This window comes from Jatropha curcas, chromosome 7 (genome assembly GCF_041381405.1).
Source record: "Jatropha curcas cultivar XTBG-Jc1 chromosome 7, XTBG_Jcur_1.0, whole genome shotgun sequence".
NCBI classification, from domain to species: Eukaryota; Viridiplantae; Streptophyta; class Magnoliopsida; order Malpighiales; family Euphorbiaceae; genus Jatropha; species Jatropha curcas.
In genome coordinates this window covers 27,963,055-27,987,127 of record NC_143157.1, presented here as the reverse complement: position 1 = coordinate 27,987,127, position 24,073 = coordinate 27,963,055, and the positions used below count along the sequence as shown (strand labels likewise).

Below are 24,073 nucleotides of genomic sequence, written 5' to 3'. Positions count from 1 at the left end.
CTTAAGGCTTCCAGGCAGAAAATTTCCCCTGGATTGAGTTATTTCAATAATCACTATCGGGAGAAGGGTTATTGACGTGAAAAAGATAATAAGTTACTTGAGAATAATAACTTGACGCGGAAGCTATATGGTTTGACTCAAGGGGGGTTTTCATAAGCTATTGATTATTAAGTTATGGACTCACAAAACAACCATAAAACCTAAGGATCTGATTTATGTTTGATTTCACTATTAAAAGATAGGTAATTAAACTGGATTAGAATAGCTAACAATACATCGGGAGAACTTGTTAGTAACTCTAGGATTGTTTCTCCTACTTGAACAATTAAAGTTGATTAATGAACTAATAGAAAAAGCTGGATAGAATTAAGTAAAATCGAATTCCCTAGTAGTTTAATTCTCTGATTTCTTTTCACCTAAATTTTGTGCTTGATCTCCTCTGTTTTTACTTTAAAATTTTATTTTCCTTTTAGCGATTCTCTCTTATCATCGTCTAAATAATAATAGGTTAACATAATTTTGGTAATTGATATACAATCTCTGTGGATACGATACTCTTTTACTCTATATTACTTGTTGTGATTTCGTACATTTGCGAAAAACGCTGTCAATTAGTAACTATATAATTAATCTTTTTGTATTTTTTTATATTTAATAATAGATTTTTAAAAATGTGAAATTTTTGCTTTCAAATATATAATATGAATTAAAAATTGTAATATTTTTGTGATTTTTAAAATTATAATTAAATAACAGAAAATAAATTATTGAAAAAGTAATTTAAAAAAAATACATCCTTTACAGGTAAATTAATTTTAAAAAACTAAATGAAAACTAGAACGGGTTAAATTCGTAGGACCCTACCACGTGGGATGCAACATCAGCTTACCGCATGCATCCTCTTCCCCATGTGGTCGACAAAATACTTAAAAGAATATGCGGGCAGGGATTGGCCCAGCCCAAATCTGACCTTCAATTTTGCATTATAAGTTCTGGTCCTGTTCAAACAGCAGATGTCGCTTTCTTTCGCTTTCATAGACCAGAAAACAGAAAATTATCAGACAATTGTTCTCACAATGATTTGCGAACACAAATTAGGATCACTCGCTTTCAATAATGCTTTTCGAAACATGTAAATCTTCAGCTTATATATTTAGATGGAGACACAGTAATCAGACAGTTGAATCTTCCTCACTACAAGCAATGATAAAATTAAGAAATAGAACATACTGTAAACCAAATCATAATACAAGAATCGAGTCTTTAATATTAGTTTGCCGGAGAAGGAGAAGCTCTTGCCTCTAAGATGAGCTCAGAATTTCTAGTAAAATGTATTATCTTTCAAATTGACTGCAACCCAATACAGCCACAATCGTTTCAGTTAAACAAGAAAAAGTATGGGATCTATCTCTATTTCTGTGTCCAATTCAGTGATATTTACAGAATCTCTCTCCCTCTCACCGTGTTATGGTCGTACTTGCCACCAAAATGTGTGCTAATTTCAGTAATAGCAGAAGCAATGGTTGAAAAGCAATGCATTTGATTTCGATGTTGAGCAACCCAAAAAAAGAAAATAAAGATCAATTAGACTTCATCTCAACGTCCCCACCACCCTCCTCTGTGATGGTGTCAGATGTATCTGGGGGGAGAAGACCTAAGAGTGGCAAAGGCAGCAACGAGCTGAGATTGCACAGAACAATCAAATAGGCCAAATTGTCAAAGGTATCCTTTGTGACTCCGAAAAGCTGGGTTAGACCAGCACCTATCAATCCTCCTAGAACACTTCCTCCATTAGATATGGACATGAGAGTGGCAAAAAGTGTTGCTTCCATTCCTTCTGGGCATAATTTTGCTGCTAGCACAAGAACAGGCATGAAAGAAGCCTGCCAAAAAGATCAGTATATTAGTTTTTGCTGCTTTTGCATGATTAAACAATCATCAATTGAATCAACCTATGCAGAATAAGCAATAAAACCGATAGGCAATACAAATAAGGCAGCTTACATCGTGCATGCAAATGCCCCAAGATTCATGATACTCTAACAGTGAAACTTACAGCAGACTATATCCCTTACGAGTGAAATAGATGAAAAAATCAGGCGGCCAATTTGGATATATTTCTGGAAAAAAATTCCTCTTAAAGGGAAGCAATATCTAACTTGTTATAGAAAAAACCTTCAGAGGAAACAAAGAGAATTCTTCAAGCCAGTTGTAAGTAGAAAATTCTTTAGCTATTTTCCACTACTGGGCTATCAACAAATTTGGGCATTTCAAAGCAAAGACAAGCATCCCAAACAAATCTAACTTAATCATCATAGCAACTGAATTACTCCTGTTTGCCAAAAAAAAAAAAAAAAAAAAAAAATGATGAAGAATGATAAACTACCTGAGCAAGAACTGTTAAAATCAAAGAATCCCCAATCGCAAACCACTCGTCACTTATGCCAAACTTTCTATTTAGTCCAGAAACAAGGAAAATCTGAGCCAAGAGACATCACAAGTGAATAATAATACAATGCCCATAAACACAATTAATTCAAAGGTGAGCCCTAAATAAAAAAAAAAAAATCACAACACACACCTGAGTCATTCCAAGAGCTGTACCACTTATGGTAGTAAACATAAAAATCTTCCGCAAAGGAACATTTTTCAGAAAGCCATTATACAGTCCAACCCCAGCCAATGATGCAACTGAAGTAACAAGCTTGACCCTTCCGAGAAATTCTGGGGAGAACCCAAGTTTATTTGTGCTGAAAACAAAGACCATGATGTTGCATATTACATAGATGCTGTAATTAATTAAAGAATTGTCAATAGCCATGAATCAAAATCAAAGTAGGACGATCATACATACGTGAAGTAAAACATAGCAGAGTCCGACTGAGGCGTTGCCTGCCAGAGGAAAATAAATAAAGTGGGAAGAAAAACATTTGGCTGCTTGACTGCATCCCACAACTGAATAACATGCTGCTTTGAGCTTTCCATAAAATCAGGACCAGTCAAACCAAGATTCTGTCCTCTAGCTGGAACAAGAACACGCTGTTCTTTCACAAGAACAGCAACTGCAGAAGTTATCAGTGGTAGCAAGGCAGTGACACCAAAAACAAACCTGTAATGATAAAATCAGCAGCAAAATGACAGATTTCACAGCAGTAGATGCAAGGAAATTAAATCAACGCACAGCCGCCTCAAATACCTTACACCATAAGCATCCACCAGAGAACCACTAAAGTACGAGCTCACAATTCCACCAAAAGCTGAAGAACCCCAACATAAAGATTGAAGAGATCCTGACATGCTTTGTGACTCGCCACGAGCCCTCTCAACCACCATGGAATCTACAACCTAAACAGTCAATTTTTATGACAAATGTGATTGAAGGGGACAGCATGAAGTGCAATATTGCAGATATAGCATTCAAATAATTTTTCTATTCAGCAAAATGCATATACAAGGATATAGTTGTGTGCATGTGTGGGCGCATGAAATGGCAATGCATGACTGCAAGAGAAGGTGGTGAGGCAGAGACAGATTGAGCAACAAAAATATATCTTTGCAAGTGCCGTGTTCCTAAACATGTACCAACATAAATCTAATTAACTGCCCAAATCAAAAGTTCATCAAATCTGATATGGAGTTTGGTAGCACTGAACTGATAAGTAATCAAATATCTCAAATACCTAACCAGTTCCAATTTCTCTTACACATTTTTATGTACATGAACTTAGAAGTTCTTCCAATGACTAATTTAAATGGGACCACTAGGTTCTAGTACGAAATTATATTATTCAGCAGTCTAACAAGAATCACCAGTTCTAGAAATATTGTCATTATCCCAGCTTAAAACTAATCACATCTCTATTCAAGCATTTTAACAATTTCACGAAGTCGAAGATACTCACAACATCTGAGAAGGCAACAGAAAGTGATGAAAGAAGTATGCAGAATGCAGCGCTGTACTTGCTGTCAACAAACGTAGCCATTAAGCTCCAAGAAAGTGCACCAAGAAGTCCTGAAAGAACCAAGTATGACCTTCTTCGATAACCAAAAAGTGGTACAGAATCACTGCAATCACCGTGTAAGGAAAACAGAGAACAAGCCTTTAGTTCAAATTAAGAAGGATAGGAAAATTGAAAAGAGGAGGAGGGGGGGGGGGGGGGAGATGGAAGAACAAATAGAGGTTAAAGAAAAGAATAAGACCCACCTAATAAACCCATAAAGAGGTTTGACTAGCCATGGTAATGCAGAAAAACCAGATATTACAGCTGTCTAGTCCACCATATAAATTGTCAGTCCTTGAAACATCAGTTAACATTATGAACGATTATTTAATGCTAAATTTCCACTCCTACAATCCATTACTTACAAAAATTTCGCAACAATGCTGTGATCTTGAATTACAGAATTAAATTAAAATAAAAAAAAAAGAATTGACTGGTAAACAAAATATCAATAAGAACGTAGCTATCAATACTTTCCAAACTATTCAATGGACTCTACTAAGATAAATACACATATGACATCACCATAGGCCCATACACATACCTCTGCAGGATCTAAATGCAAATCATCTTTCAAGTAGAAACTGACAGCGAGTCTAGATAGGCCTAAAACACCTTGAACAAAATACACCATTGCAACAGCAACATTATCAGGTGACAAATCCACCCCAAAGCATTTGATTCTGCTACTGAGATATCTGTTTTTACGCACACCATTTTTACTACTTGAGCTTGTCCCTTCCTCCACATCTGTTGTTAGCATTTCACCTTTACCGCCACCTAATCCAAGCATAAACCAGCTGATTAATCACTAAAACACCAAACGATCGGGTTTAATAAATACATTTAATTGCTTCAAGCTTATCAAAATATTGAAACTCAAAATTATAATCTCATCTATTTCAAACACATGAATTTAATCCTAAGACAAATCCTTCGGGAAAAGCTGTCGGTTAGGACACATTTTAACAGATGAACTTCTAGATATTGAAGCAGATGCATTACAATAACGGATTTGAAAATAACTTACTATCTACGGGAACCAAAAGCGACTCATCGCTTCGGTCCCGCCGGTGAGCCGGCATCGGCATAGATGTGTCCGATTTCCGCCGTGACCTCCAGCGAGCTCTGCTAGGAGCGACAAGAGTGACAGGGTTCCGATAAATTTGACAGAAAGGAGAAAAGGAGATAATGGACAAAGGTAAATTTTGGGAGGGTAAGCGTGGGATTGAGGTAAATTTGATTGAAGCCATTAAAATAGTAATAGATTAAGCTTTTTTATCCAGTCAACCCAACCAACTGACCCTTACTGCGTCTGGTTCGGTTCAAAATGACTTATGTATCCCTATATGTGCATTAAATTGAAGATTATAAAAGCCGCAGAAATATGGACACGTAACCAGTCGTTGCCCCCGCAAATCTTGTATGGGCCAAGTTACAAACCGATGCAAACAACAAAGCCCATTTATTTCATAGGTAAAATCAACATCCAATAAGAAACCTCTGAGGGCCATTGAAACCGCTTGGAGCGAGCAATAAAAGAGGAAACTCTAAATTATATCATAATTAATCTTTTTATTTTCGAAAAAATGATTATGACATTTCTAATCCATTTTCAAATCCTTTCGTCCAAAAGTCCGCACATTACTCTGTTAAACACACTTCTTTTGAACGGAATATGTTCATTTCAAAGTATTAATATTTTTCTTTAAGCAAAGTGCAAAAGGATAACTTTTCTCTTTTCATAAATGTAATTTGGAGATATGTTCTCTTCTTTCGTTAATGTAATAAATGAAAGCATGATTAATTTAACAAACAATCAAGCATTAGTCAACAAAGAAGTTGCGGGTACAATGACTAATTTTGGAAACAAATTTGTACAAAAATTGAAAATAAGAGATGAAATTAATATAGAAGAGACACTTACCTTACTAGGGACATGAATTAATGTTGATTGATTGCAATTTGCAATGTTAAAATTATTGTTGAAGAATCTTTTAATCCATTATTAAGATAATGTCTACTAATATACAATTAAGACCTTCAAATAAACCCTACACCACATATTCTTTGTATGAATTTTATATTATTATGAATTTTTTACTTATATGGCTCCGAGTAAGAGCAATCATTCTACTTCCAATCCCAATCAACCTATTTGCTAACCCAAGAATTAGGTGAGAAACTTGGCTCAAGATTAGTTATTACACACGCTCGAGGAATATACGAAATATTAAAAAAAAGGTTGATAGTTATCTTCGAGGCGTGAGATGAGATGATAAAAAATCATTTTTCTTTAATCAGAGATTTCGACTTTGAGTCCTGAATATAGAGTCTATTTAAAATAATTGGAAGGGAGCACTTTCCTCCCTTTGTGGGCCTACGCAACGCCATTATTACATTCTTCATATTATTACATTTATTTTAGAGTCTTTTTATACAAGTCCAAGTGTTGAGTTAATATAATTTTAATGGAATTAATCCAATAGACAAGACTGTGAACTTTTATTTTTTTTATCAATAAAGATTTGATTTCACCTATGTGTGTTGCAACGTGTGATTCGATGTTCTTCTTTTTCACGTGAGATCGATGATTTGATTTTTATAGATAGAGTAAATGCTTGTTGAAAGCAATATGAGCTGAGGATACAAACCAAATATCTTAGTAATTTTTTGACAATTGAAAAAAAAAAAAAAAAAAGAAAAATAGAATCAAAACTAAATATGGCCTAATTCTTAAAGACACAGTTGTTTGCAACTTCCTTAGGATTTTGAAGGAAACAAAAGAGAGTAAAGAACCAATTCCTTCCTGGTGGCCTACATTTGAATAAAGTGAGAAGTGAGAAGCGTTTGTGGAAGAGCTAGAAAGAGAAGATGAAAAATAAAATAAAATAAAATAAAATTATCAAGTCGTAAATTGAAGAAGCGAATGGTCCCAATTTTGATTCCAAATTAGGTCTCTCCACTAGCAAGGGGGGCAAGAAGGATGTGTTTGGCACTGGGCAGGACCGCCTTGTCTGCCTCTAATCCCCACATTTTTTTACTAACAATATTAGTGGAGGTTTATATGCATCTCTGCTTTAGCTTCCTCAGTTACACTTCCTTTTCCAAGCTCATAAGCCATAAACCCCCCACCAACTTCTACTTCTTATTCTCCTTCTCTATATTGATAGATCAAAAAAACGTAGGTTTCTTCATTTTCTGAAGAACATGAGCAGACCCTTTTTTTTTTTTTTACAAAAGCCATTAAGAACATAAATGTACTGTTGACAATAACTTTATGAGTACTTGAAAAGAATCAAAACCCACTTTGTATTTTGCTTTATGCAGATGCCGTATGAAGCTTTTGTTCTAGTTCTAAAAAGCTACCGCATTTTGCACTGTAGAAAGTAATCTAATTCCCTTTTTTTTCTTTTTTTTTTTTTTCTTTTCATCTTGATTCAAGCAACCGTAAAATAAATAAATCTTACTTGAGAAAAATATTATTTTTTGGTATATTGAGAAAAATATTATCCATCGAGATTTGAAAACCATAGCATCCAAAATTGAGTTATTAACCAAATAGCATTTAAATTATTAATTGGGTATTAATATTATGATATTTGATTTTCAGTGATATACTAATATTATGAAACATTATTTCCTTTAAATGGAAGAATATTTAATTTATTGCCGTCAAATAATTAGTATTCAGAGTAATATACAAATAAGGCATATTTCAATTCATTAAAATAAATCAACTTAATGAATTCTTAAGTATAATATAAGTGCATGTAGAATATGAGTATCAACATAGAATTCTTTCTCTAATATTAAAAAAAAAAAAAAAAAAAAAAAAAACCAATTCAATAATGTAGTTAGTAAAGCTTGACAAAGTGAACGTAATCAAGGAGATTACAAAGAGGGACAACATAATAAGAAAAGAATCTACTTTAATTAATTAAGGTCATTGGTCCTATGTGCTTTAATCACAAGATAATTGATGTATAATTTATAAAATTAAAAAGATAATATAATCTAAAGCTTTAGTCATACATCATCATCATCATCATCATCATCACACCAACTTTTGAAACCAAAACCTGTAGACAAGCAATCATCTAATTATCACTTTGTTAATTAAACAAGATCAAAAACCTACACAGAGTTTTCAGCTTTCCAGAGTTTCAGTCCCTCAAATTCTTCAAAAGGGAATAGGACTAGAACTAGAAAAATAATCATATAAAATAAAAACTGAAAACAGATTCAAGAAACCATTTTCTTTGGTTGCTTAATAATAATCTGTCTTCCATTTGAAGTAAAAATTTGATAATCAGAACATTCTCTAGTACAAAGTCTACCATTAGGGAAATATTTGGGTTTGGTTCTTGGTTGGCTGCCCGTTTCAGACAAAATAAAACTGCTAAAAAGTTTCATGAACAAGTTCCATAGACATCCTCTGCCTCCAGCTTATCTAATTGTTCCTCTAATAGCATCTCTTGATACCGGCATTCCCGGCTGCAAAATGCTTTTTCACCTCTGCAGTAGATCAAATTAAGAATGTTTATATCAACATATTACATTCTTTTTAAATTCAAAACAATTTTAGCTAGCAAAAGTTAAAAAACTTTTTCCATTTCTGATGTGAAATTGACCAACACTTGCAGAATGTCAGGTAATTTATATCAGAGAATTGGAAAAATGCCAAAAACAGAAACTTGGAACTAACCTGTACATGTAAATGTCTTTTCCCTGCCCAAGATTCTTCTTGCAAGCATAACAGAAGCTTAAGAAATTCTCTGATGGATAACTTGACCCATTACCCAAAAACCTATTAGCCTCTGCCATTGAAGCAGAAAACCCAACAACTCCACAGCAGCTTTCAACAATGCAATCATCAAATATATGAGTAGTTCTTGGATTAGGACCATAAGATATCACACAGGTGTAATCCTCGGAAAGTTCCATTTCACTAGCAGAAAGACACCCGGTAAAAACCCGTGGTGGTGAATTCGTATTGTCCACACCGGAATTAGCTGAACTGCATAATGATTTCTTGACTGGAGAGTGAAATAACCCAGAAGAGAAAGAACCCAGTTGAGAATTCCTTGTTTTGATTCCAAAATCAGCAGGAGATTTAGGAGATTGGTCTGTTGGTGAAAGAAATGGAGGCAAAGGAGGAACCTGGATCTTTAACTGTGACCCGAACAAAACCATTCTGCTTTCGGGTTTTGACAAATTGGGTTCAGTTTTATCACCATTAAGAGCATCAACGATGCCAAGACCGATGCCTTTGGAGTCCAGCTTATCCCAGGTGCGTCTGGTTTCAAATTCCGGGGTTTTAGGTGTCGGGTTCGGCGTAGGGTCAGGCAAGAAAGGATTTCTAAAGCCAGAAAAAGGTTTACTATCAAGAATTGAAGTTGGACTCATTACACCTTCAGCTGTTTCAGATAAATTCTTGAAGGTGAACCCAGTGAACAACCTTGGAAATGAATTGGGATTTCTAAATTTGTCCGTTGGAGATGGAACTGAACTGTAGTCTGCCATCAGAGCTTCCTTACTGCTTGTTACTCTGGATCTCTTTCTTAGCATCTCTTAGACTATTACACACCCACTGCAAAACAGAGAGCAGAAATGATTTAATACCACCAAATCAGAAAAACTTTTTACCAGAAATTAGTTAATTGACCAAAAATAAAAAATTTGGAATTGTGGTTTTTACCCAAAAATAACCACGGATTCCATCAAAACAAACTTGAAGCTCCAAAAAATAGCAGAAATTGGTGAAATGGTGATTTGATTGAAAGTTTATATTAGGAATAGAAAGGGAAAAGAGTAGAGATGGTACAAATACAGTAAAAACCACCATTTTTATTAAACCTGCAAATGAGAAAGACAAGAGGATCCATGAAGCACCTCTCTGGCTTTCTCTCGTTGTTGTGGTATAGCTATAGCTCTGTAAGCTCCATTTCTAAGGAGAGAGCAAAAACAAAGGAAAAGAGGGAAAGAAAGGACACGCTTTTTCCCCGTTTTTCTCGCTCTAAATCCTCAGCAAGAATCACTGACCTTACAGAACCGACATGCAAAGAGACCCTCACAAGTCATGATCAAGAGACCAGACGTGCATGCACCAGACACCAGCAGCAGTAAGAGGGAACGAGGTTTTGTAGTTTTGTTTAGCCCCTTTCTCTTTTTTTTTCTCAGGAATTTTCTTCTCTACTAATCTTTTCTTCTATTTTCCTTAAAAAAAATAAAAAATAGTGTGAACTGGTTTTAATTTGAACACAAACAAAAACAAATAAATCGGTTCATCAAATTCGAAAAGCTTTAAAAACAGACAAGGAGGACCCAATTGCAGAACCCAAAAAACACACAAGTTAAAACCCTTACAAGAAAACAAAATAGTGGAGCGGTGCTGAACGGTGAATGGTGAATGATCAGTGAAGTGACACTATTGGTCTCTCTCTTTCTCCCTTTTACTTTAGTGGGTTCTCTTTCTATATGCTTTTGGCTCTTTAAAACCCCACTATTTCAGTCATTCCATCATCAAACCTGAAAAATCGCCATGAATTTGCAGAGAGGACAGTGAAAGTAGAGAAAAAGAGAGAGAGAAAGAGAGAGCTCGTGGGTTTGAAGAGGTTGGTTGGTGGGTTGATCTTTAAAAGAGAGTGTGCATGGAAATTAGTGGCTTTGATAAAACCACTCCTTTCTTTTGGCTACAAATGGCAGTTTTTTCACGTTGGTTTTATGCCAAGAAACGCGCTCTTCTTTTTCTTTCTGAAACTATGGATTCTTAACAGTGGAAATTTTAAGATGCTGGATTTCTCTCTTCCTACAATCTAATCCCTCAGACCTCCACACGAGAATATAAAAACACAAACTCGAAGGCTGATCATGAGACTGCCCAACCCTACCTTCTCAGCTTATGATATTATACAAATACAACTCATTTTCGGCTTGGCTTAATCTTGCTTGGTCCCCTTATGTTTTCGAACGTACTGGACCACATCTCCCACTAAATAATAGTACATCGGTACTACAACAAGCGACTAATACATTACGACTTCAAATTAGGTATTTAATTTTGAAAGGATTTACTTACCTAAATATGAGTTTATGCCTTCTCAATAAATTAAACCAATAAAAATAAAATTCTTATTGACATGAGATATTTTCGATAATGAATTTTAATTTTCATTGATTTGATTTATAAATGGGTCATGGATATAATCTAGACAAGTCCAATTTTAAAATCAATTCCATATTTAAATTCAAAACGAATCTAAGTCATTGAAAGCCAAAAAATTAACAATTGAATTATAATAATTTTCATAATGTTTTTCGGGCTAGCATTAAATAATGTTTCTATCTATTTATGACAATTTTGTTGGTAAAGTTTATTTAAAAATATAATAGTTAAACCTAATTTTCAAACCATGATATTATCGAGATAAAATTTATCTAAAAATATAATACACTTCAACAAGTAATACATATGGGTAAACTTCAAACTTCATATATTTTTTTTTTTTTTTGAGTATTATTTAGTAAAAATAGTTATTTTGGTAATTGTTAACTGATTAAGTAGCATTTAACTTTTAATTGTTTTATAATCTTTTCACGAAACGCTAAAAATTAAATATTACATGAATTAATTTTTTATAAAATACTTTCTTAATTTTTAAAATTTAATTTAAACACTGTATTATTCAATATTATAAAATATAACATTTAAGCGTTTTAAAATACAACAACGACAAGTAATGTGAATCTAGGATGTTGATAGCATCAGTCGCTTCGCATATAACGTACAACAAGGTACTAAATTTGAGTTAAGTATTTAATCTTTCAAATACTTTGCCAGATACTTCAGTCACCGATCATTGGCTCCTATGCATCTCCGGCGGACTCGCGCACAGTTGATCCTGGGACTAAAGTCTAAAGCAGAGCTAGGTTTAGCTAATGCATTAACCTTAGTCAGTGGGACTTTAATTTAACTGAGACGTAACGTTCGTGATCTAACCTTGGTTAGTGTTTGAATCATAGGATGTTTAGCTTTTACTTCGCTTGTCACCATTATTACACTTCAAGTAAATTTAATTTATATATTTCTGTACGTTATTTAATAGTTACAGTATGACATTATGCGCTTAAAATTAAAATTATTTTGATATATATAAATAATCAATTAAAATATTGAAGTTAAATTTAATATATAATATTAAACAATATCAAGAGTAAATATTTAACGACACCCAATCCATTATTGTATTTATTCTCACTCCCATACATAGGATGTATAGGACGGTGTCATTATAATAATAATAATAACAATAATTATTCCTGATACTAATAATTTCCACGTTGGGTCCCGCTTAACTCCAACTTAAAGGGCTCGGCTTCATGGGTCCGGTCCAAGAACAAGGTAGGTCCCGCATTACAACTGAGGAGTGCATTTTGCGGTGTCATTATCTCAAGCAGTGTACTGTTTATTCGTTTATGGGATTTGTCAATCACAGGTATTGAACCCGCCTGGATCAACTCGAAAAACGGATGAATTGGTTTCAAATCAGGTCGGTTTTACTTTTGAAATCATTTAAAAAAAGATAATTAGATTAAACGGATTGATCCGTAATTAAACCGGTTATTTAATTGAGATATATTGTTAATATTTTTATGGTTTATAATTGAATCTTGATTTACTGACTAAATCAATGATCTATTTACTTGGTTTTTAGTTGAGTCAATATCCGAGCTGGATTTAGTAAGACTGTTATTAATAATAATTGTACCAATTAATGATTATTATCTACCGTATGGAATGACTGGAATACCCTTCAAAAGTCCATTTGTGAATGGGGACTAATCGGGAAGTGAAAAGACATGTTACAGAATCTGGAGGGCCCGTTTGGAAATGATGAGTTGTACAGTGTTCTTGATGGCTATTAGTCACGATTTACCAGACTAGACACAGTCACGCCCTACTGGCCCCACAAAACCTTTTATCAGATATTAAACTCAAATTGGATTCAATTATTATAAAGTTTTAATGGATTATACTCCTTTAAACCGGATATCACGGGTTAATGAATCAAATAAACAAAAATATAAATATTTTAAAAATTATTTTTATTTTATTATTTTTTTCTCATTTTACAGTAAATTTTTTTTTTAATAAAAAAATATATTTTCATTAATTTTATTCACAAAGGAAGCCAAGAACGGTCTAAATAAATTTAATATTATAAATTGATTTATTGATCAACCTAATAAATTTAATATTACGACCCGTTTAATTGAATTTTAATTTAAATATTTAAATGTGATTTAAAGTTGGACTTAACTTGATTATTATAATAAATATAAAGAACTTATTTACTAATATTAAAATAAAATTCAAATCACTTTGAATTCAAATAACTTACAAATAATTTTCATATGAATGCAAATAAAAACTTTATAATTACAATTATTTTGCAACTTTAAGTTTGAGTCTTTGCAATAACAAGATTTTTCATTAATTTTAAAAAATTATTAAGAACTATTATTATCCTTCTTATATACATCAAAATCAATTTCTATTCATTTAACCTCTATATATAAATAAATAAATAAAAGTTTTCTCAAAAAAAAAAAAAGGAAAAAAAAATATACGACTCAACGTTATGATGATGACCAAGTATACATGCTATGATAACTTTGCCAATATATTATGGTCATAATTTATTCTCCTAAGGCCTAATTATGTCCTTTTCCTACCCTAATTATTAAATAATATTTTTTAATACAATTTAATGAACACTAAACTTAATTATTATTATTACATGACAAGAGATATATGTTTAATTTAAAAACTATTTTATTGATAAAAAGCCCAACTGTCCCTAAGAATAGGAGCAGAATTTTGGAATCATTGCATATTCAGCCAAACACATCCTGACGGCCTGACCTAATAAAGGGCCATAGATAGAGAGGGTCTTGAATTGTTATTATAATTTATAAAGATTAAAGTACACCTCTTTAGGAAATTTTAAGAAAACAATTAATTTAGTATTATTATAAGTTAATATCATAAATAAATATAATAATTTTATGTTCCCCAAATTGTACTTTATTAGGGTAAATCATGTCCTAACTTTTTTAGTACCAACTAGTGTTCTTAGGCTATGTTAATAATGCAATATCATCATAATAACACATAGAACATACCAAAAGTAGGTTCCTAATCCCCTTGGGCTCTTTGTATTTTATTGATTTTGTATTGTTTAATTATTCTAACATCAAAGCCAAAACATAAAATTGCACAAATTTTAATTATTAAAAATAAAGGATTAGGTTTTATTTTAATTTACATATCTTTTGCCGGACAATGCAATATATTGCATCAATCAAATAATTAAAGTGACAGAACCATATGGATCATAATTAATTATTAATAATATAATATAATAAATGAGAACTTCTTCATTAATTGTAATTCTATGTCTTGATGTGGTTGGCATATAATCAATAATTATGTAAGCAAATTATTATTATTATTGTTTTTATTTATTGATCATGATAGTGGTTAATTATTATATTCAATGCATCCGATTTAATTTTAATTGATTAAATAATTAAAAAAATAATGTGACCAATCAAGCAAATTACTTAAAGGCTACGACCGACATATTGGGTCCTCCATTGACTTGGGTTTTTGTATCCACGTCAGCTTTGATTTAGGATCATTTTGATGATAAATGACAATGTTGGAGCCTTTGAAAAGAGAATCCATAGAAAGCTTTGATAGTACTATAAGAGGAGACACCAATAAAATTGATCTTGATGTCTAGTAGAGAAAAATTTATAGTCTTTCTTACTTTGAGTTTGAAGCTGCCAATCTCTGATTTGATATGGCTGAGGTGTAAATAGTCTGTTCAAGCAATTGAACATCAAAATCTAATAAATAATAATAATAAAAAAAAAAAAGAATTTCCCATAAAAAATACAAGCTTTTCTTTTTCTTTCTTTAAATGTAAAATATTTTGTTTCATTGAAATCAAAAAAAAACTATGGAATGCCAAAAATAAATAATAAAGTATTAGCTTTAAGTGGAAACCTAAAGAAATATGGTAATAAGCCAATAAATAAATAAATAAATAGAAGTTATAGTTTAGTAGCAGTTGGATTAATCAAGCACAGATATACTGTTTCAACCAACACAATTTTTTTACAATACTATATTATCGAGCTTGTACCCTAATCTAACCTAATTTTGACAATCTTTTTCAGATTCTAATCTAACCTAAACTTTATTTTTATCATGAATTTATATTTTTTTCAATTAGATAAGTTTAAGTATAAATTCTTATTAAAATACTGAATAAACTATTTATTTCACGCTTTGACTTATTTTTTTTTATTATAATATTCATATTTTATTTTGTCCTAATTTCTGCTCCTTAATGAAGTAGTTGGCACAATGACAATGCTTTTCGAAAAATTGAAACCCCAATTTAAGGGTGGGTTTACTTACATAAAATAATTTTCAATTTTATAAGAAAACAATTTTTTAAGAAAATAAAAACTTGAAAACATAAAATAAAAAATATGTTCAATTAGTAATGAAAAATTATATTTAATATAATTTAAAAAAACTACAAATAATATTCGTAACTTCTATAATTAAAAGAAATAAAATATTACTATAAAATAAATTTAAAAATTTTTATTTAATAATTTTGAATTTTTATTATTGATTGTTTATAATAATGATTCAATTTTTTATCATCTTGTTTAGTTTTTTAAAAATAAAGGACATAATATATTTGAAATTATAAAATTAATTACATATTATATTTAAATATTTTTATTTTTTCAATGAAAATATTTTATAAAAAAAAATTTATAGATATTATAATTTTAATTACGAAAATGTAATATTTAAAAATGAAAATCTGAAATAACTCGATTTTAAAATTTTAAAAGTTTTTCCTATCAAATTTTAAAATTTGAATTTAATAATATAATTTTATTGTAAACAAATAGAGTTCTATAAAAATAATAAAATAAGGGAAACCAAACCGCTAACTAAGCCGATCGAACCAAGCATAAAGCATTAAACCCTTTAAAATTTAGAAGTTTCCATTTGAATTGAGCCGGGGAGAGAAACAGTCAAAAAGAAAAAGGAAGCCCGAAATCTCCTCTTCCCGATCGCAGACTGCGATTTCCCCCTCGCCTTCCCGATCAGTTTTCCGGCCACCAAACCGACGAAGCTAGGTGGCGATCAACTCCCTGGACACCGGAGACCTCAGTTCCGGCCTCCCTTTCGCTGATTGGGGCTTGACTAAGACGAATCGACGCTCTCTCTCCTGTCGCGCTGCTAGCCTCCTCCGACCCGCTTTTCCGACTTCCGGCAGTCCCAATCGGCAAGACTGGTATTGGGATGCTCCTCTCTTGTCGCTGACTCTATGGCTTTCCTTCTCACCGAGCAGAACTCCAATAGCGCTAATCGAAGCTGTGAGTATTTGACAGCTTCCCTTCTTCGATTTTCGGCAAGCCAAGCTCTTTACGGTGATTTCTTTCACTAAGGTAAATCGAAAACTAGGCATTTCTGCTTCAATTCAGTATTCTTTAAATTAATTTGGACTTGGGCTTAGAAATTGAAGAACTTTGAAATGTTAGGTTTTAAAGTTGTGAAATTTGGTGATCTGTTACAATATGGTATTTTCCATAGAAATTGATCACAGAATTGAACTCCATATAAATTTTGCTTTGATTTGATGTATGATGGTGAGATTTTGGTTCTGCCACCCCTCCGGACACAGTGGACGGTGGCGGTGACCGGAAAGGATGCAAATAGGCAAAATCATATATTCAATGCGTAGATTATGATTATCTAACCAATTTCACGATCAGATATGGTTGGTACCAATGTCTTAATCGAGCCATTAGGTAAATAGGCTTCAAAGCCGAATATCGCAGAAAATGACAAGAATAAGAATTAAATCAGTCTTAGAAAGAAATATTGTTAGTTAATTAGCTAAATGCTTACTGTTAATGATAACTAGAAACAGCTAGTAGTGTGAATTAGTGAAGGGAAAGATTCTAACTGTATAATGAAATTATTAGTTGAATGTTTTTGAAACTCCTTATTTTAATTAAAAAAATTATTTAATTCAATTTGATATTTTTACCAATCAAGATAATTATATAGACTTATGAAATTGAAAATTTATAATAACTATAATTTTCACGAATTTAAAAACTTTATTAACTTGAAAATTTTCAATTTAAGGATTTTCCTAACATGACTATCACAGTAATTTTTTGTATTTGAAAAATATCATCAATTGATTCTGCTGGGCACCGAACAAGATAATTTTATAGATCAATGTCTTGATATTGATAATTCAAAAAGAAGAAGAAAAAAAAAAATACAGAGTCACGAATTTGTAAAAGATCGTCCTTGCAGTATTATGACAAATAATAAGTATTAATTTTTAACAAATGGAATGGATTCAGTCTAACCAACCTTGACCAGGCCACTTCTGCAAATATTTCACTTACTAATGGGCCTTCAGACCAATAAGACCTACTGTCCTTACTCAAAGGGCCCATATAGCAGAAAGCAAAAAGCAAAAAAAATCCCCAGATTCCGTCTTATCGCAGCACCTCTCTCGTGACCTCTTCATTTGAGTTCTCAATTGGCGAGATCTTTGATCTCTCTTCTCCTCCCTTGGAGCTTCTCTATGTCGCTCAAATAAAGCTACGGCAAACCACATTTCATTTCAGCAGTAGGTTTGTGGATTGGATCTGTAATGTTTTTTCACTTTTCTCAAGGAAAGGTTCGGCATCGATCTCTCTTGAACTATTGGTGGCTTTACGAAACTCAATTGGGTGAAATGCATTATGTGGTCGTTTCTCAGAGCTTTCAAGTCCACCGATCCGGATGCATTAGTGCGCACCTTAGCCATCAGGTTTCTTTCTCATTCATTATCTCCAATTTACACTTACACACAAATATATATGTCTGTTTATCTAACTTGATTAACTGCTTCGTACCCTACCATGTGATTGTTAGGGGTTTCTATTTTGCATGTAATATGAAAAACTATTGTCACAAAAAGTAAATAGTAAGGGGTTTTTATTTGAAATTCTGAAGAATAACAGTTCTGAAAAAGAAAAGAAAGGACATAAAAGTGTCATTCTAGGCTTAGATGAGCAACTGACTCTTTTGGATCTTAATTATTTGTGTTCAACTATTTGTCAAACGCAACAATTCAGGTTAATCAATTCTTCAACCACTATAATATTTCTTTTATTGATAGGCTTTATGGATGGAATGATGATAATATGCCCCCCCCCCCCCCCCCCTTTGGTTTCCATGATATTGGATTGAGAAGTATTTTCGTGTGTGACAGTGAAGAAGCAAGAATATCATTGTCTTTTTGAGGTTTAGTGAGCCCTTAGTTTATATCACTAGAACATACTCTCCAAGAACATTATTGATATTAATATTTTTAAATTATTTAAAAAAAAATAATTATAACCAATCAAACAATTACTTAAAGGCTACGACCGACATATTGGATCCTACGTTGACTTGGGCTTTTGTATCCACGTCAGCTTTGATTAAGATGATTTCGATGATAAATGACAATGTGGGAGCCTTTGAAAAGTGGATCCATAGAAAGCTTTGATAGTACTATAAGAGTAGACACCACTAAAGTTAACAACAATTGATGTCTAGTGGAGAAATTTATGGTCTTTGTTTCCTTGAGTTTGAAGCTGCCAATCTGTGATTTGATACGGCTGAGGTGTATATAGTCTTTTACACCCCAAATCTCAATAGATTTTCAAGCAATGGAACATCAAAATCTAAAACACTATAAATCAATCTTCAAACACCAAATCAAATTAAAAAAAAAAAATAGAGATTCCCATAAAAAATTCAATCCTTTCTTTTCCTTTTCTAAATGTGAAATATTTTATTTCATTGAAATCCAAAAAAAGAAAAAGACTAGGGAATGCCAAAAATAAATAATAAAGTACTAATTTTTTTGTGGAAACCTAAAGAAATATAGTAATAAGCCGTATGGTTCAAAATAGATAAATAATTTTATAGACTCATGTCGTGATATTTTGAAAACTTATATGAATTTGTAAAATATTGTCCTTGCGGTACTATCACAAGCAAGGTAATTATTGTAATTTTTAAAGAATGGAATGGGCTCAGTCTAAATAACCTAGACCAGGCCACTCCTACAAATATTTCACTTACCATTGACATTGTGAGAGGGGGTTTTAGTTTTATATATTCTGGATCTACTAGCTTAGTATTTCGAATTGAATTATCTCTCTGAAATAGATAGTAAAACGGATGTGGGGAATTAAACGACACACTCGTTTACCTTCGATGGAATTAACTAGTGATATTATTTGGGAAATTCTTAGGCGTTTACCTGCCATGGATCTCGTTCAATTCAAATCCGTGAGCAAGGCATGCTATTCCATTATCACTTATCCACAATTTCTGAGGGACCATCTAAACTATGTTTCCATCGCAGAGAATGAAGTCAGGATCCTCATTGCATACGAAAACAAATTTCATCCTATCTTCTATCACGAAGAGGATAATGCCCAAAAAGATTGTCCTGTCTTGCCTCCTTTGATGGTGACTCCTGAATTTGCTTCTTGTCACAGTTCTTGCGTTGGCCTGTTGTTATTTCTAGCCCAATCGCATGCATACTTTGAGGAAAATCATATTGTCATATGTAATCCTTCTACTGAAGAGCTAATTGAAACACCCGTAACTCGCCATATCTTTCATTTTGTTGATTGCTATGGGCCACCAGAAGATATATTTGGTCTTGGCTATGATCCTCACCCTAATGACTACAAAGTTCTCAGGTTCCCTTCTACCTTTAAGGCTCAGAATGAAATTATTCTTAATGAAAAGGATGGATTCAATTGTTTGGCTGAAGTCTACCCGTTAAAGACCAACTCCTGGAAGGCCATCAAAGATGGAGGCTTTATGTATCTCATCAACAGCCGCTCGGAGTCTGCGACTGTCAACCAACATCCCCACTGAATGGCTACCCGTATTATTAATCATGATTCACTGTAATGTGTGATTTCAAAGGATAATTAGCTATTATTAATCCCGATTCACTACAATGTGTGATTCCAAAGGATAATTTTGGGGATCAGTGTTGCCTCCTTTTGACTAATGCAAGAATTTCAATTGCGTCGGGTCTGAGGATGGTATTGTATGCCTTGTAGACAATGGATTGTTTTTGGTGTTAAACTCTAATCTTGATCCTTATGAAGGTTGTGATGGTTTGGAAGAGGTAATAATTCACGTGAATGATTTAGCATGTTGTGTACTCTTATATTGCGGTAACCTGAAGAATGATACATCTTTATTCGCAGTAGGTCAGGTTCTTGGCTATTTTGTTCAACTCCTCGTCAGTGTGAAACTATGAAAGCAACATTTCTTGCATTTTCTCGAATGGTGTCATTTGACTATGATCTCAATTCAAAGTGACAAGCATATCAACTGGGGGCACAACATCTTTAGCTGCACCCCAGAAATCAAACCAGTATCAATCTTATCTTGTCAAGGAGAGAATGGTGAATATTTGCCTCAAAAGTTAACTCTGACATGTTTATGATGTTGCAAGAGAGAAAAAAAAAAGTAGTATACATTAGTATAAATCTATATCTATATGTATTTATATAAAGTTAAAGCAAAAAATTAGTTTCTTGACGTGGTACTATGATGTTACAAGAAAAAGAAAAAAGAGAAATGGTAAAGGAAAGGAAAAAAAATTAGTAGAAATAAATATAAATTATTATGGGAGATCTATTTTATATAAAATCGAAAAATTAATTTTATGAAACGTGGCACTGTAACGTTGCAAGAAAAAAATGAGTAAAAAAAAAAAAAAAAGAAAAAATTAGTAGACTGTTGTCTTGTCCCTTCCAGCATAAAAAATGCAACATAAATTATGCAACCAAGATAAGCTTAAGCACACAGATAGCATGAATGAAACACATGGAACTTCAGTTTACAGAAACCTTTAAGCAACATACCTCTAATGAAAATTTGTTGACAGAAGTAATTTCAGTTTACTATTAAAATCCATAACAAGGCAAGGCAGAGCAATGCGCAGAATAGAAAGGAAATGACAACCATATATATTACTAGTTTTATGATTTTTTGTTAGAAGCGTGCTTTCGTCTGATGAATTACAAAATCTTATCTGTTGACAGAAAACTATAGATAATCAAATCCCTAAATTCACCTTTACAAAACGTGTATTTTCTCAACAGACCTTCTTTCGAGAATCCAACCTTTTCTACTACCCTTTGAGATCCCTTATTCTTTACTGCTACAAGAGCTTCAAGTCTTACCAATTCAGGTATATCTTGAAATACACTAGACAGAGCCATCTTCAGTGCAATTGTGGCTATCCCTTGTCCCCAATACTCGGTAGCTACTGCATATCCAATGTTTGCTCTGCATCTATCATCACCGGAGTATTGCCAAATGGAGATACATCCAATTGAACGATGATCCAAACATATAGATCGGCGCCATGGATGGGATATGGCAACCTCTTTGAGGTGTTTTAGTGCTTCTTCTGTAGTGGTAATGGAGTTCCATCTCAGGTTTGAGGTTACTCTATCATCACTTGCCCATTTTAGGAAATCGTCAACATCAGAAAGCTTGAAAGGACGGATGGAAATTCTTGATGGATCCATAAAGATTGGGAACGATCAGCTTAGCTTAGAACAAGGATATAAATACAGGTATATTTAAGCTTATAATGATTACTTCACTCATGTATGGTTAGGTGCTAGGAAGTTGCCTAAGGTAGCATATGGCAGAACTACCAAACACAACACAGCTGCAATTATTATTTAAATAGATAATTATTTAGCTCAACAGTGGGTTTATACGAATGTTCCTGGAATATTTAATGATCCTTGCGTGCAACTGCAAGTAAAGCAAAATTAACCTTGAAAAGTTGACGCACAATTTCCTGCAGCTGCAACCATGCTTTGTTTAACCATCTATCTTGGATACTAACTTAGTAATCTATTTGTCTTCCAAGTGTACAAAATGGCTCAAGGTTCTTTTACACAAGCAAACTTGCAAGAAGGTGCTGATGAATTCTCTGATATCTCTCTTCGTCTTCTGGATGTGTCTGATATTGATGATTTCATGGTCTGGACTACAGATGAGAGAGTCGGTAATTTTTGCACTTAGAAACCCTATGCTAGCAAAGAAGATGGCATTAAGTTCATCAAAAACACTGTTTTACCCCATCCATGGTTTAGGACGATATGCCTTAACAAGAAGCCTATTGTAACCATTTTTAGTTAAAAAGAATTCAAGCTGTTAGCAAATAGTGACACTTAGGCTGTCCCATGTCATTCATCTTGTGTTTTTGATATTTTCCTTTCTTGTAAACTTGAACAAAATGATGACAGCAAAGCTTACTTCTTAGTTTAGTTTAACTTAAGTTATTGGGTTTGGTAGAGAGTTGGTAAAAACTAGATTGCATTTCGTTGTATAAATGTAGCTGCTGAAACAGATTTGAAGGAAAAAAAATAGAAAAAGGAGAGAGTTGGATAGCTATGAGAAGACAGAGGAAGAAGAATAAAATGCTATGTGTTTAAGATATACTTTTTGTTGTTTCCTTGAAAAATGCTAAAACCGGCTCTCCTCTCCCATTTTCTAACACAGGCAAGGATATATGCAGAGGACTGATTCCATGGATGAGGTATAGCTACATTTTGAAGATGTTCTAGTGCTTCTTTCTTGGAGGTAATGGCATCCCATCTTACATTCTTTGCCACTTTGTCATCGCTGATCCATTTCAGGAAGTCGTCAACATCAGAAATCTTAAATGGAGGGGGAGAAATTCTTGATGGATCCATAAAGATGTGCAACAATGATTTTAGTTGAAAGAGAAGGAGATGCGTACCCTCATCCATAAGGTATGGCCTAGCTTTAATACCCCACAGCTTTTCTCCCATTATTCAATTTCAATTATTTAGTCAATTTCAATAGGATATAAACTTTTCCGCTTTATGTCACTGTTTTTGGTAGCTACATATGCAACCTGTTCTTGTAGGAAGTTTCCTAATTTCCCTTAATAAAAGATCAGTCAAGCAAGGCGGCCATGACATGAGCACTAGCAGCATTATTTTTTCATGTTTTTATTTTTTATTTCTAACCAATATCCTTGCTCACCACTCCACTATTGACCTCTTTAGATCTTGATTGCCAATTCTCCTGCAGCTTCTTTAAGTAGCATTTCCTTGGGGCTAAGTGAACAAAATGGAGCAAGGTTCTTTTGCATCAACAGGCTTGAAAGAAGGTGGTGATGAATTCTCCAATCTCTCCCTTCGGCCCTTCGATGTCTCTGATATTGAGGATTTCATGGTCTGGGCTACTGATGAGAAGGTGACTTATTTTTGTAGTTTTGATCCTTACAAAAGCAAAGAAGATGGCATAAATTATATCAAAAACACTGTTATACCTCACCCTTGGTATAGAGCCATATGCCTTAACAACAGGCCTATAGGTTCCATTTCAGTGACAAAAAATTCAGGCAATGATATTTGCAGAGGTGAACTTGGCTATCTTCTGGCTTCTCAATACTGGGGCAAAGGAATTGCAACAAGGGCAGTGAAAATGGTGGCCAAGGCTATATTTAAAGAGCAACCGGAATTGGAGAGACTTGAAGCTTTAGTAGATGTAGAAAATGTGGGTTCCCAGAGAGTGCTAGAGAAGGCTGGCTTCACCAGAGAAGGTGTTCTAAGAAAATATTTTATTCAAAAGGGAAGGATTAGAGACATGGTCATGTTTAGTCTTCTTTCTACAGATCCTGTAATTTGATTCTTAGTTAAGTAGGATAGAATACATCTGTTAGACTTCAATTCAGATTTATTGTTAGATATAAAAATTAAATAAAGTAGATTGTGAAAATTTTTGCTTTTCTTGATTGATAAAGTTTCTTGATTCTCATTTATGTCTCTCTCCATACTAATCCAACCAATTCTTGACTATCCCTTATGTACGTGCAATCGAGCCTTAT

At 33.1% G+C, this 24,073-nt stretch overlaps 4 protein-coding genes across 12 annotated transcripts; 1 reads left to right on the top strand and 3 right to left on the bottom strand.

Moving 5' to 3' along the window:
- Window positions 1-1,175: 1,175 nt before the first annotated feature.
- On the bottom strand, window positions 1,176-5,286 carry LOC105632007 (Major facilitator superfamily protein). Its single transcript, XM_012214266.4, has 9 exons — window positions 5,032-5,286; window positions 4,546-4,781; window positions 4,205-4,269; window positions 3,903-4,065; window positions 3,197-3,345; window positions 2,855-3,109; window positions 2,582-2,750; window positions 2,387-2,479; window positions 1,176-1,883 (listed from the first exon to the last, which is right to left on the bottom strand). Exons 1-9 carry the CDS (start codon window positions 5,252-5,254, stop codon window positions 1,581-1,583), a joined length of 1,656 nt encoding a protein of 551 aa, XP_012069656.1. The 5' UTR covers window positions 5,255-5,286; the 3' UTR covers window positions 1,176-1,580.
- A 2,800-nt stretch (window positions 5,287-8,086) lies between these two features.
- On the bottom strand, window positions 8,087-10,918 carry LOC105632008 (NAD(P)H-quinone oxidoreductase subunit, putative (DUF581)). Of its 6 annotated transcripts, XM_037635378.2 has the most exons (4): window positions 10,371-10,918; window positions 9,703-10,220; window positions 8,710-9,594; window positions 8,087-8,519 (listed from the first exon to the last, which is right to left on the bottom strand). In XM_037635378.2, the coding sequence occupies exons 3-4, from the start codon at window positions 9,570-9,572 to the stop codon at window positions 8,414-8,416; spliced, it is 969 nt and encodes a 322-aa protein (XP_037491306.1). In that variant the 5' UTR covers window positions 9,573-9,594; window positions 9,703-10,220; window positions 10,371-10,918; the 3' UTR covers window positions 8,087-8,413. The 6 variants fall into 6 exon arrangements, with proteins under 6 accessions (XP_037491306.1, XP_012069661.1, XP_012069658.1 ...); XM_012214271.4 differs by lacking the exon at window positions 9,703-10,220 and having other exon boundaries at window positions 10,371-10,917; XM_012214268.4 differs by lacking the exon at window positions 10,371-10,918 and having other exon boundaries at window positions 9,703-10,355.
- Window positions 10,919-16,047: 5,129 nt separating this feature from the next.
- On the top strand, window positions 16,048-23,964 carry LOC105632009 (hypothetical protein). Of its 4 annotated transcripts, XM_012214273.4 has the most exons (5): window positions 16,048-16,550; window positions 17,807-17,938; window positions 22,717-22,753; window positions 22,854-22,970; window positions 23,275-23,964. In XM_012214273.4, the coding sequence occupies exon 5, from the start codon at window positions 23,314-23,316 to the stop codon at window positions 23,872-23,874; it is 561 nt and encodes a 186-aa protein (XP_012069663.1). In that variant the 5' UTR covers window positions 16,048-16,550; window positions 17,807-17,938; window positions 22,717-22,753; window positions 22,854-22,970; window positions 23,275-23,313; the 3' UTR covers window positions 23,875-23,964. The 4 variants fall into 4 exon arrangements, 2 of the variants coding, with proteins under 2 accessions (XP_012069663.1, XP_020534115.1); XM_020678456.3 differs by lacking the exons at window positions 16,048-16,550; window positions 17,807-17,938 and adding an exon at window positions 22,090-22,219 and having other exon boundaries at window positions 23,275-23,296; XR_016321781.1 differs by lacking the exons at window positions 22,717-22,753; window positions 22,854-22,970; window positions 23,275-23,964 and adding an exon at window positions 19,529-20,318 and having other exon boundaries at window positions 16,059-16,550; window positions 17,802-17,938.
- On the bottom strand, window positions 21,139-21,728 carry LOC105632011 (hypothetical protein). The gene has a single exon (XM_012214277.4). It carries the CDS (start codon window positions 21,726-21,728, stop codon window positions 21,213-21,215), a length of 516 nt encoding a protein of 171 aa, XP_012069667.1. The 3' UTR covers window positions 21,139-21,212.
- Window positions 23,965-24,073: the final 109 nt, after the last annotated feature.

Bases quoted from the DNA above. Each gene is read 5' to 3' on its own strand.
- LOC105632007 (XM_012214266.4), bottom strand. From the start codon at position 5,254: ATGGCTTCAATCAAATTTACCTCAATCCCACGCTTACCCTCCCAAAAT. The intron at 4,270-4,545 runs GTATGTGTATGG...ATGGTGGACTAG, and splicing joins TGCATTTAGATCCTGCAGAG to ACAGCTGTAATATCTGGTTT. The intron at 2,480-2,581 runs GTGTGTGTTGTG...CTCTTGGCTCAG, and splicing joins CAGCTCTTGGAATGACTCAG to ATTTTCCTTGTTTCTGGACT.
- LOC105632009 (XM_012214273.4), top strand. From the start codon at position 23,314: ATGGAGCAAGGTTCTTTTGCATCAACAGGCTTGAAAGAAGGTGGTGAT.
- LOC105632011 (XM_012214277.4), bottom strand. From the start codon at position 21,728: ATGGATCCATCAAGAATTTCCATCCGTCCTTTCAAGCTTTCTGATGTT.
- LOC105632008 (XM_037635378.2), bottom strand. From the start codon at position 9,572: ATGCTAAGAAAGAGATCCAGAGTAACAAGCAGTAAGGAAGCTCTGATG. The intron at 8,520-8,709 runs GTTAGTTCCAAG...GATCTACTGCAG, and splicing joins AAAGACATTTACATGTACAG to AGGTGAAAAAGCATTTTGCA.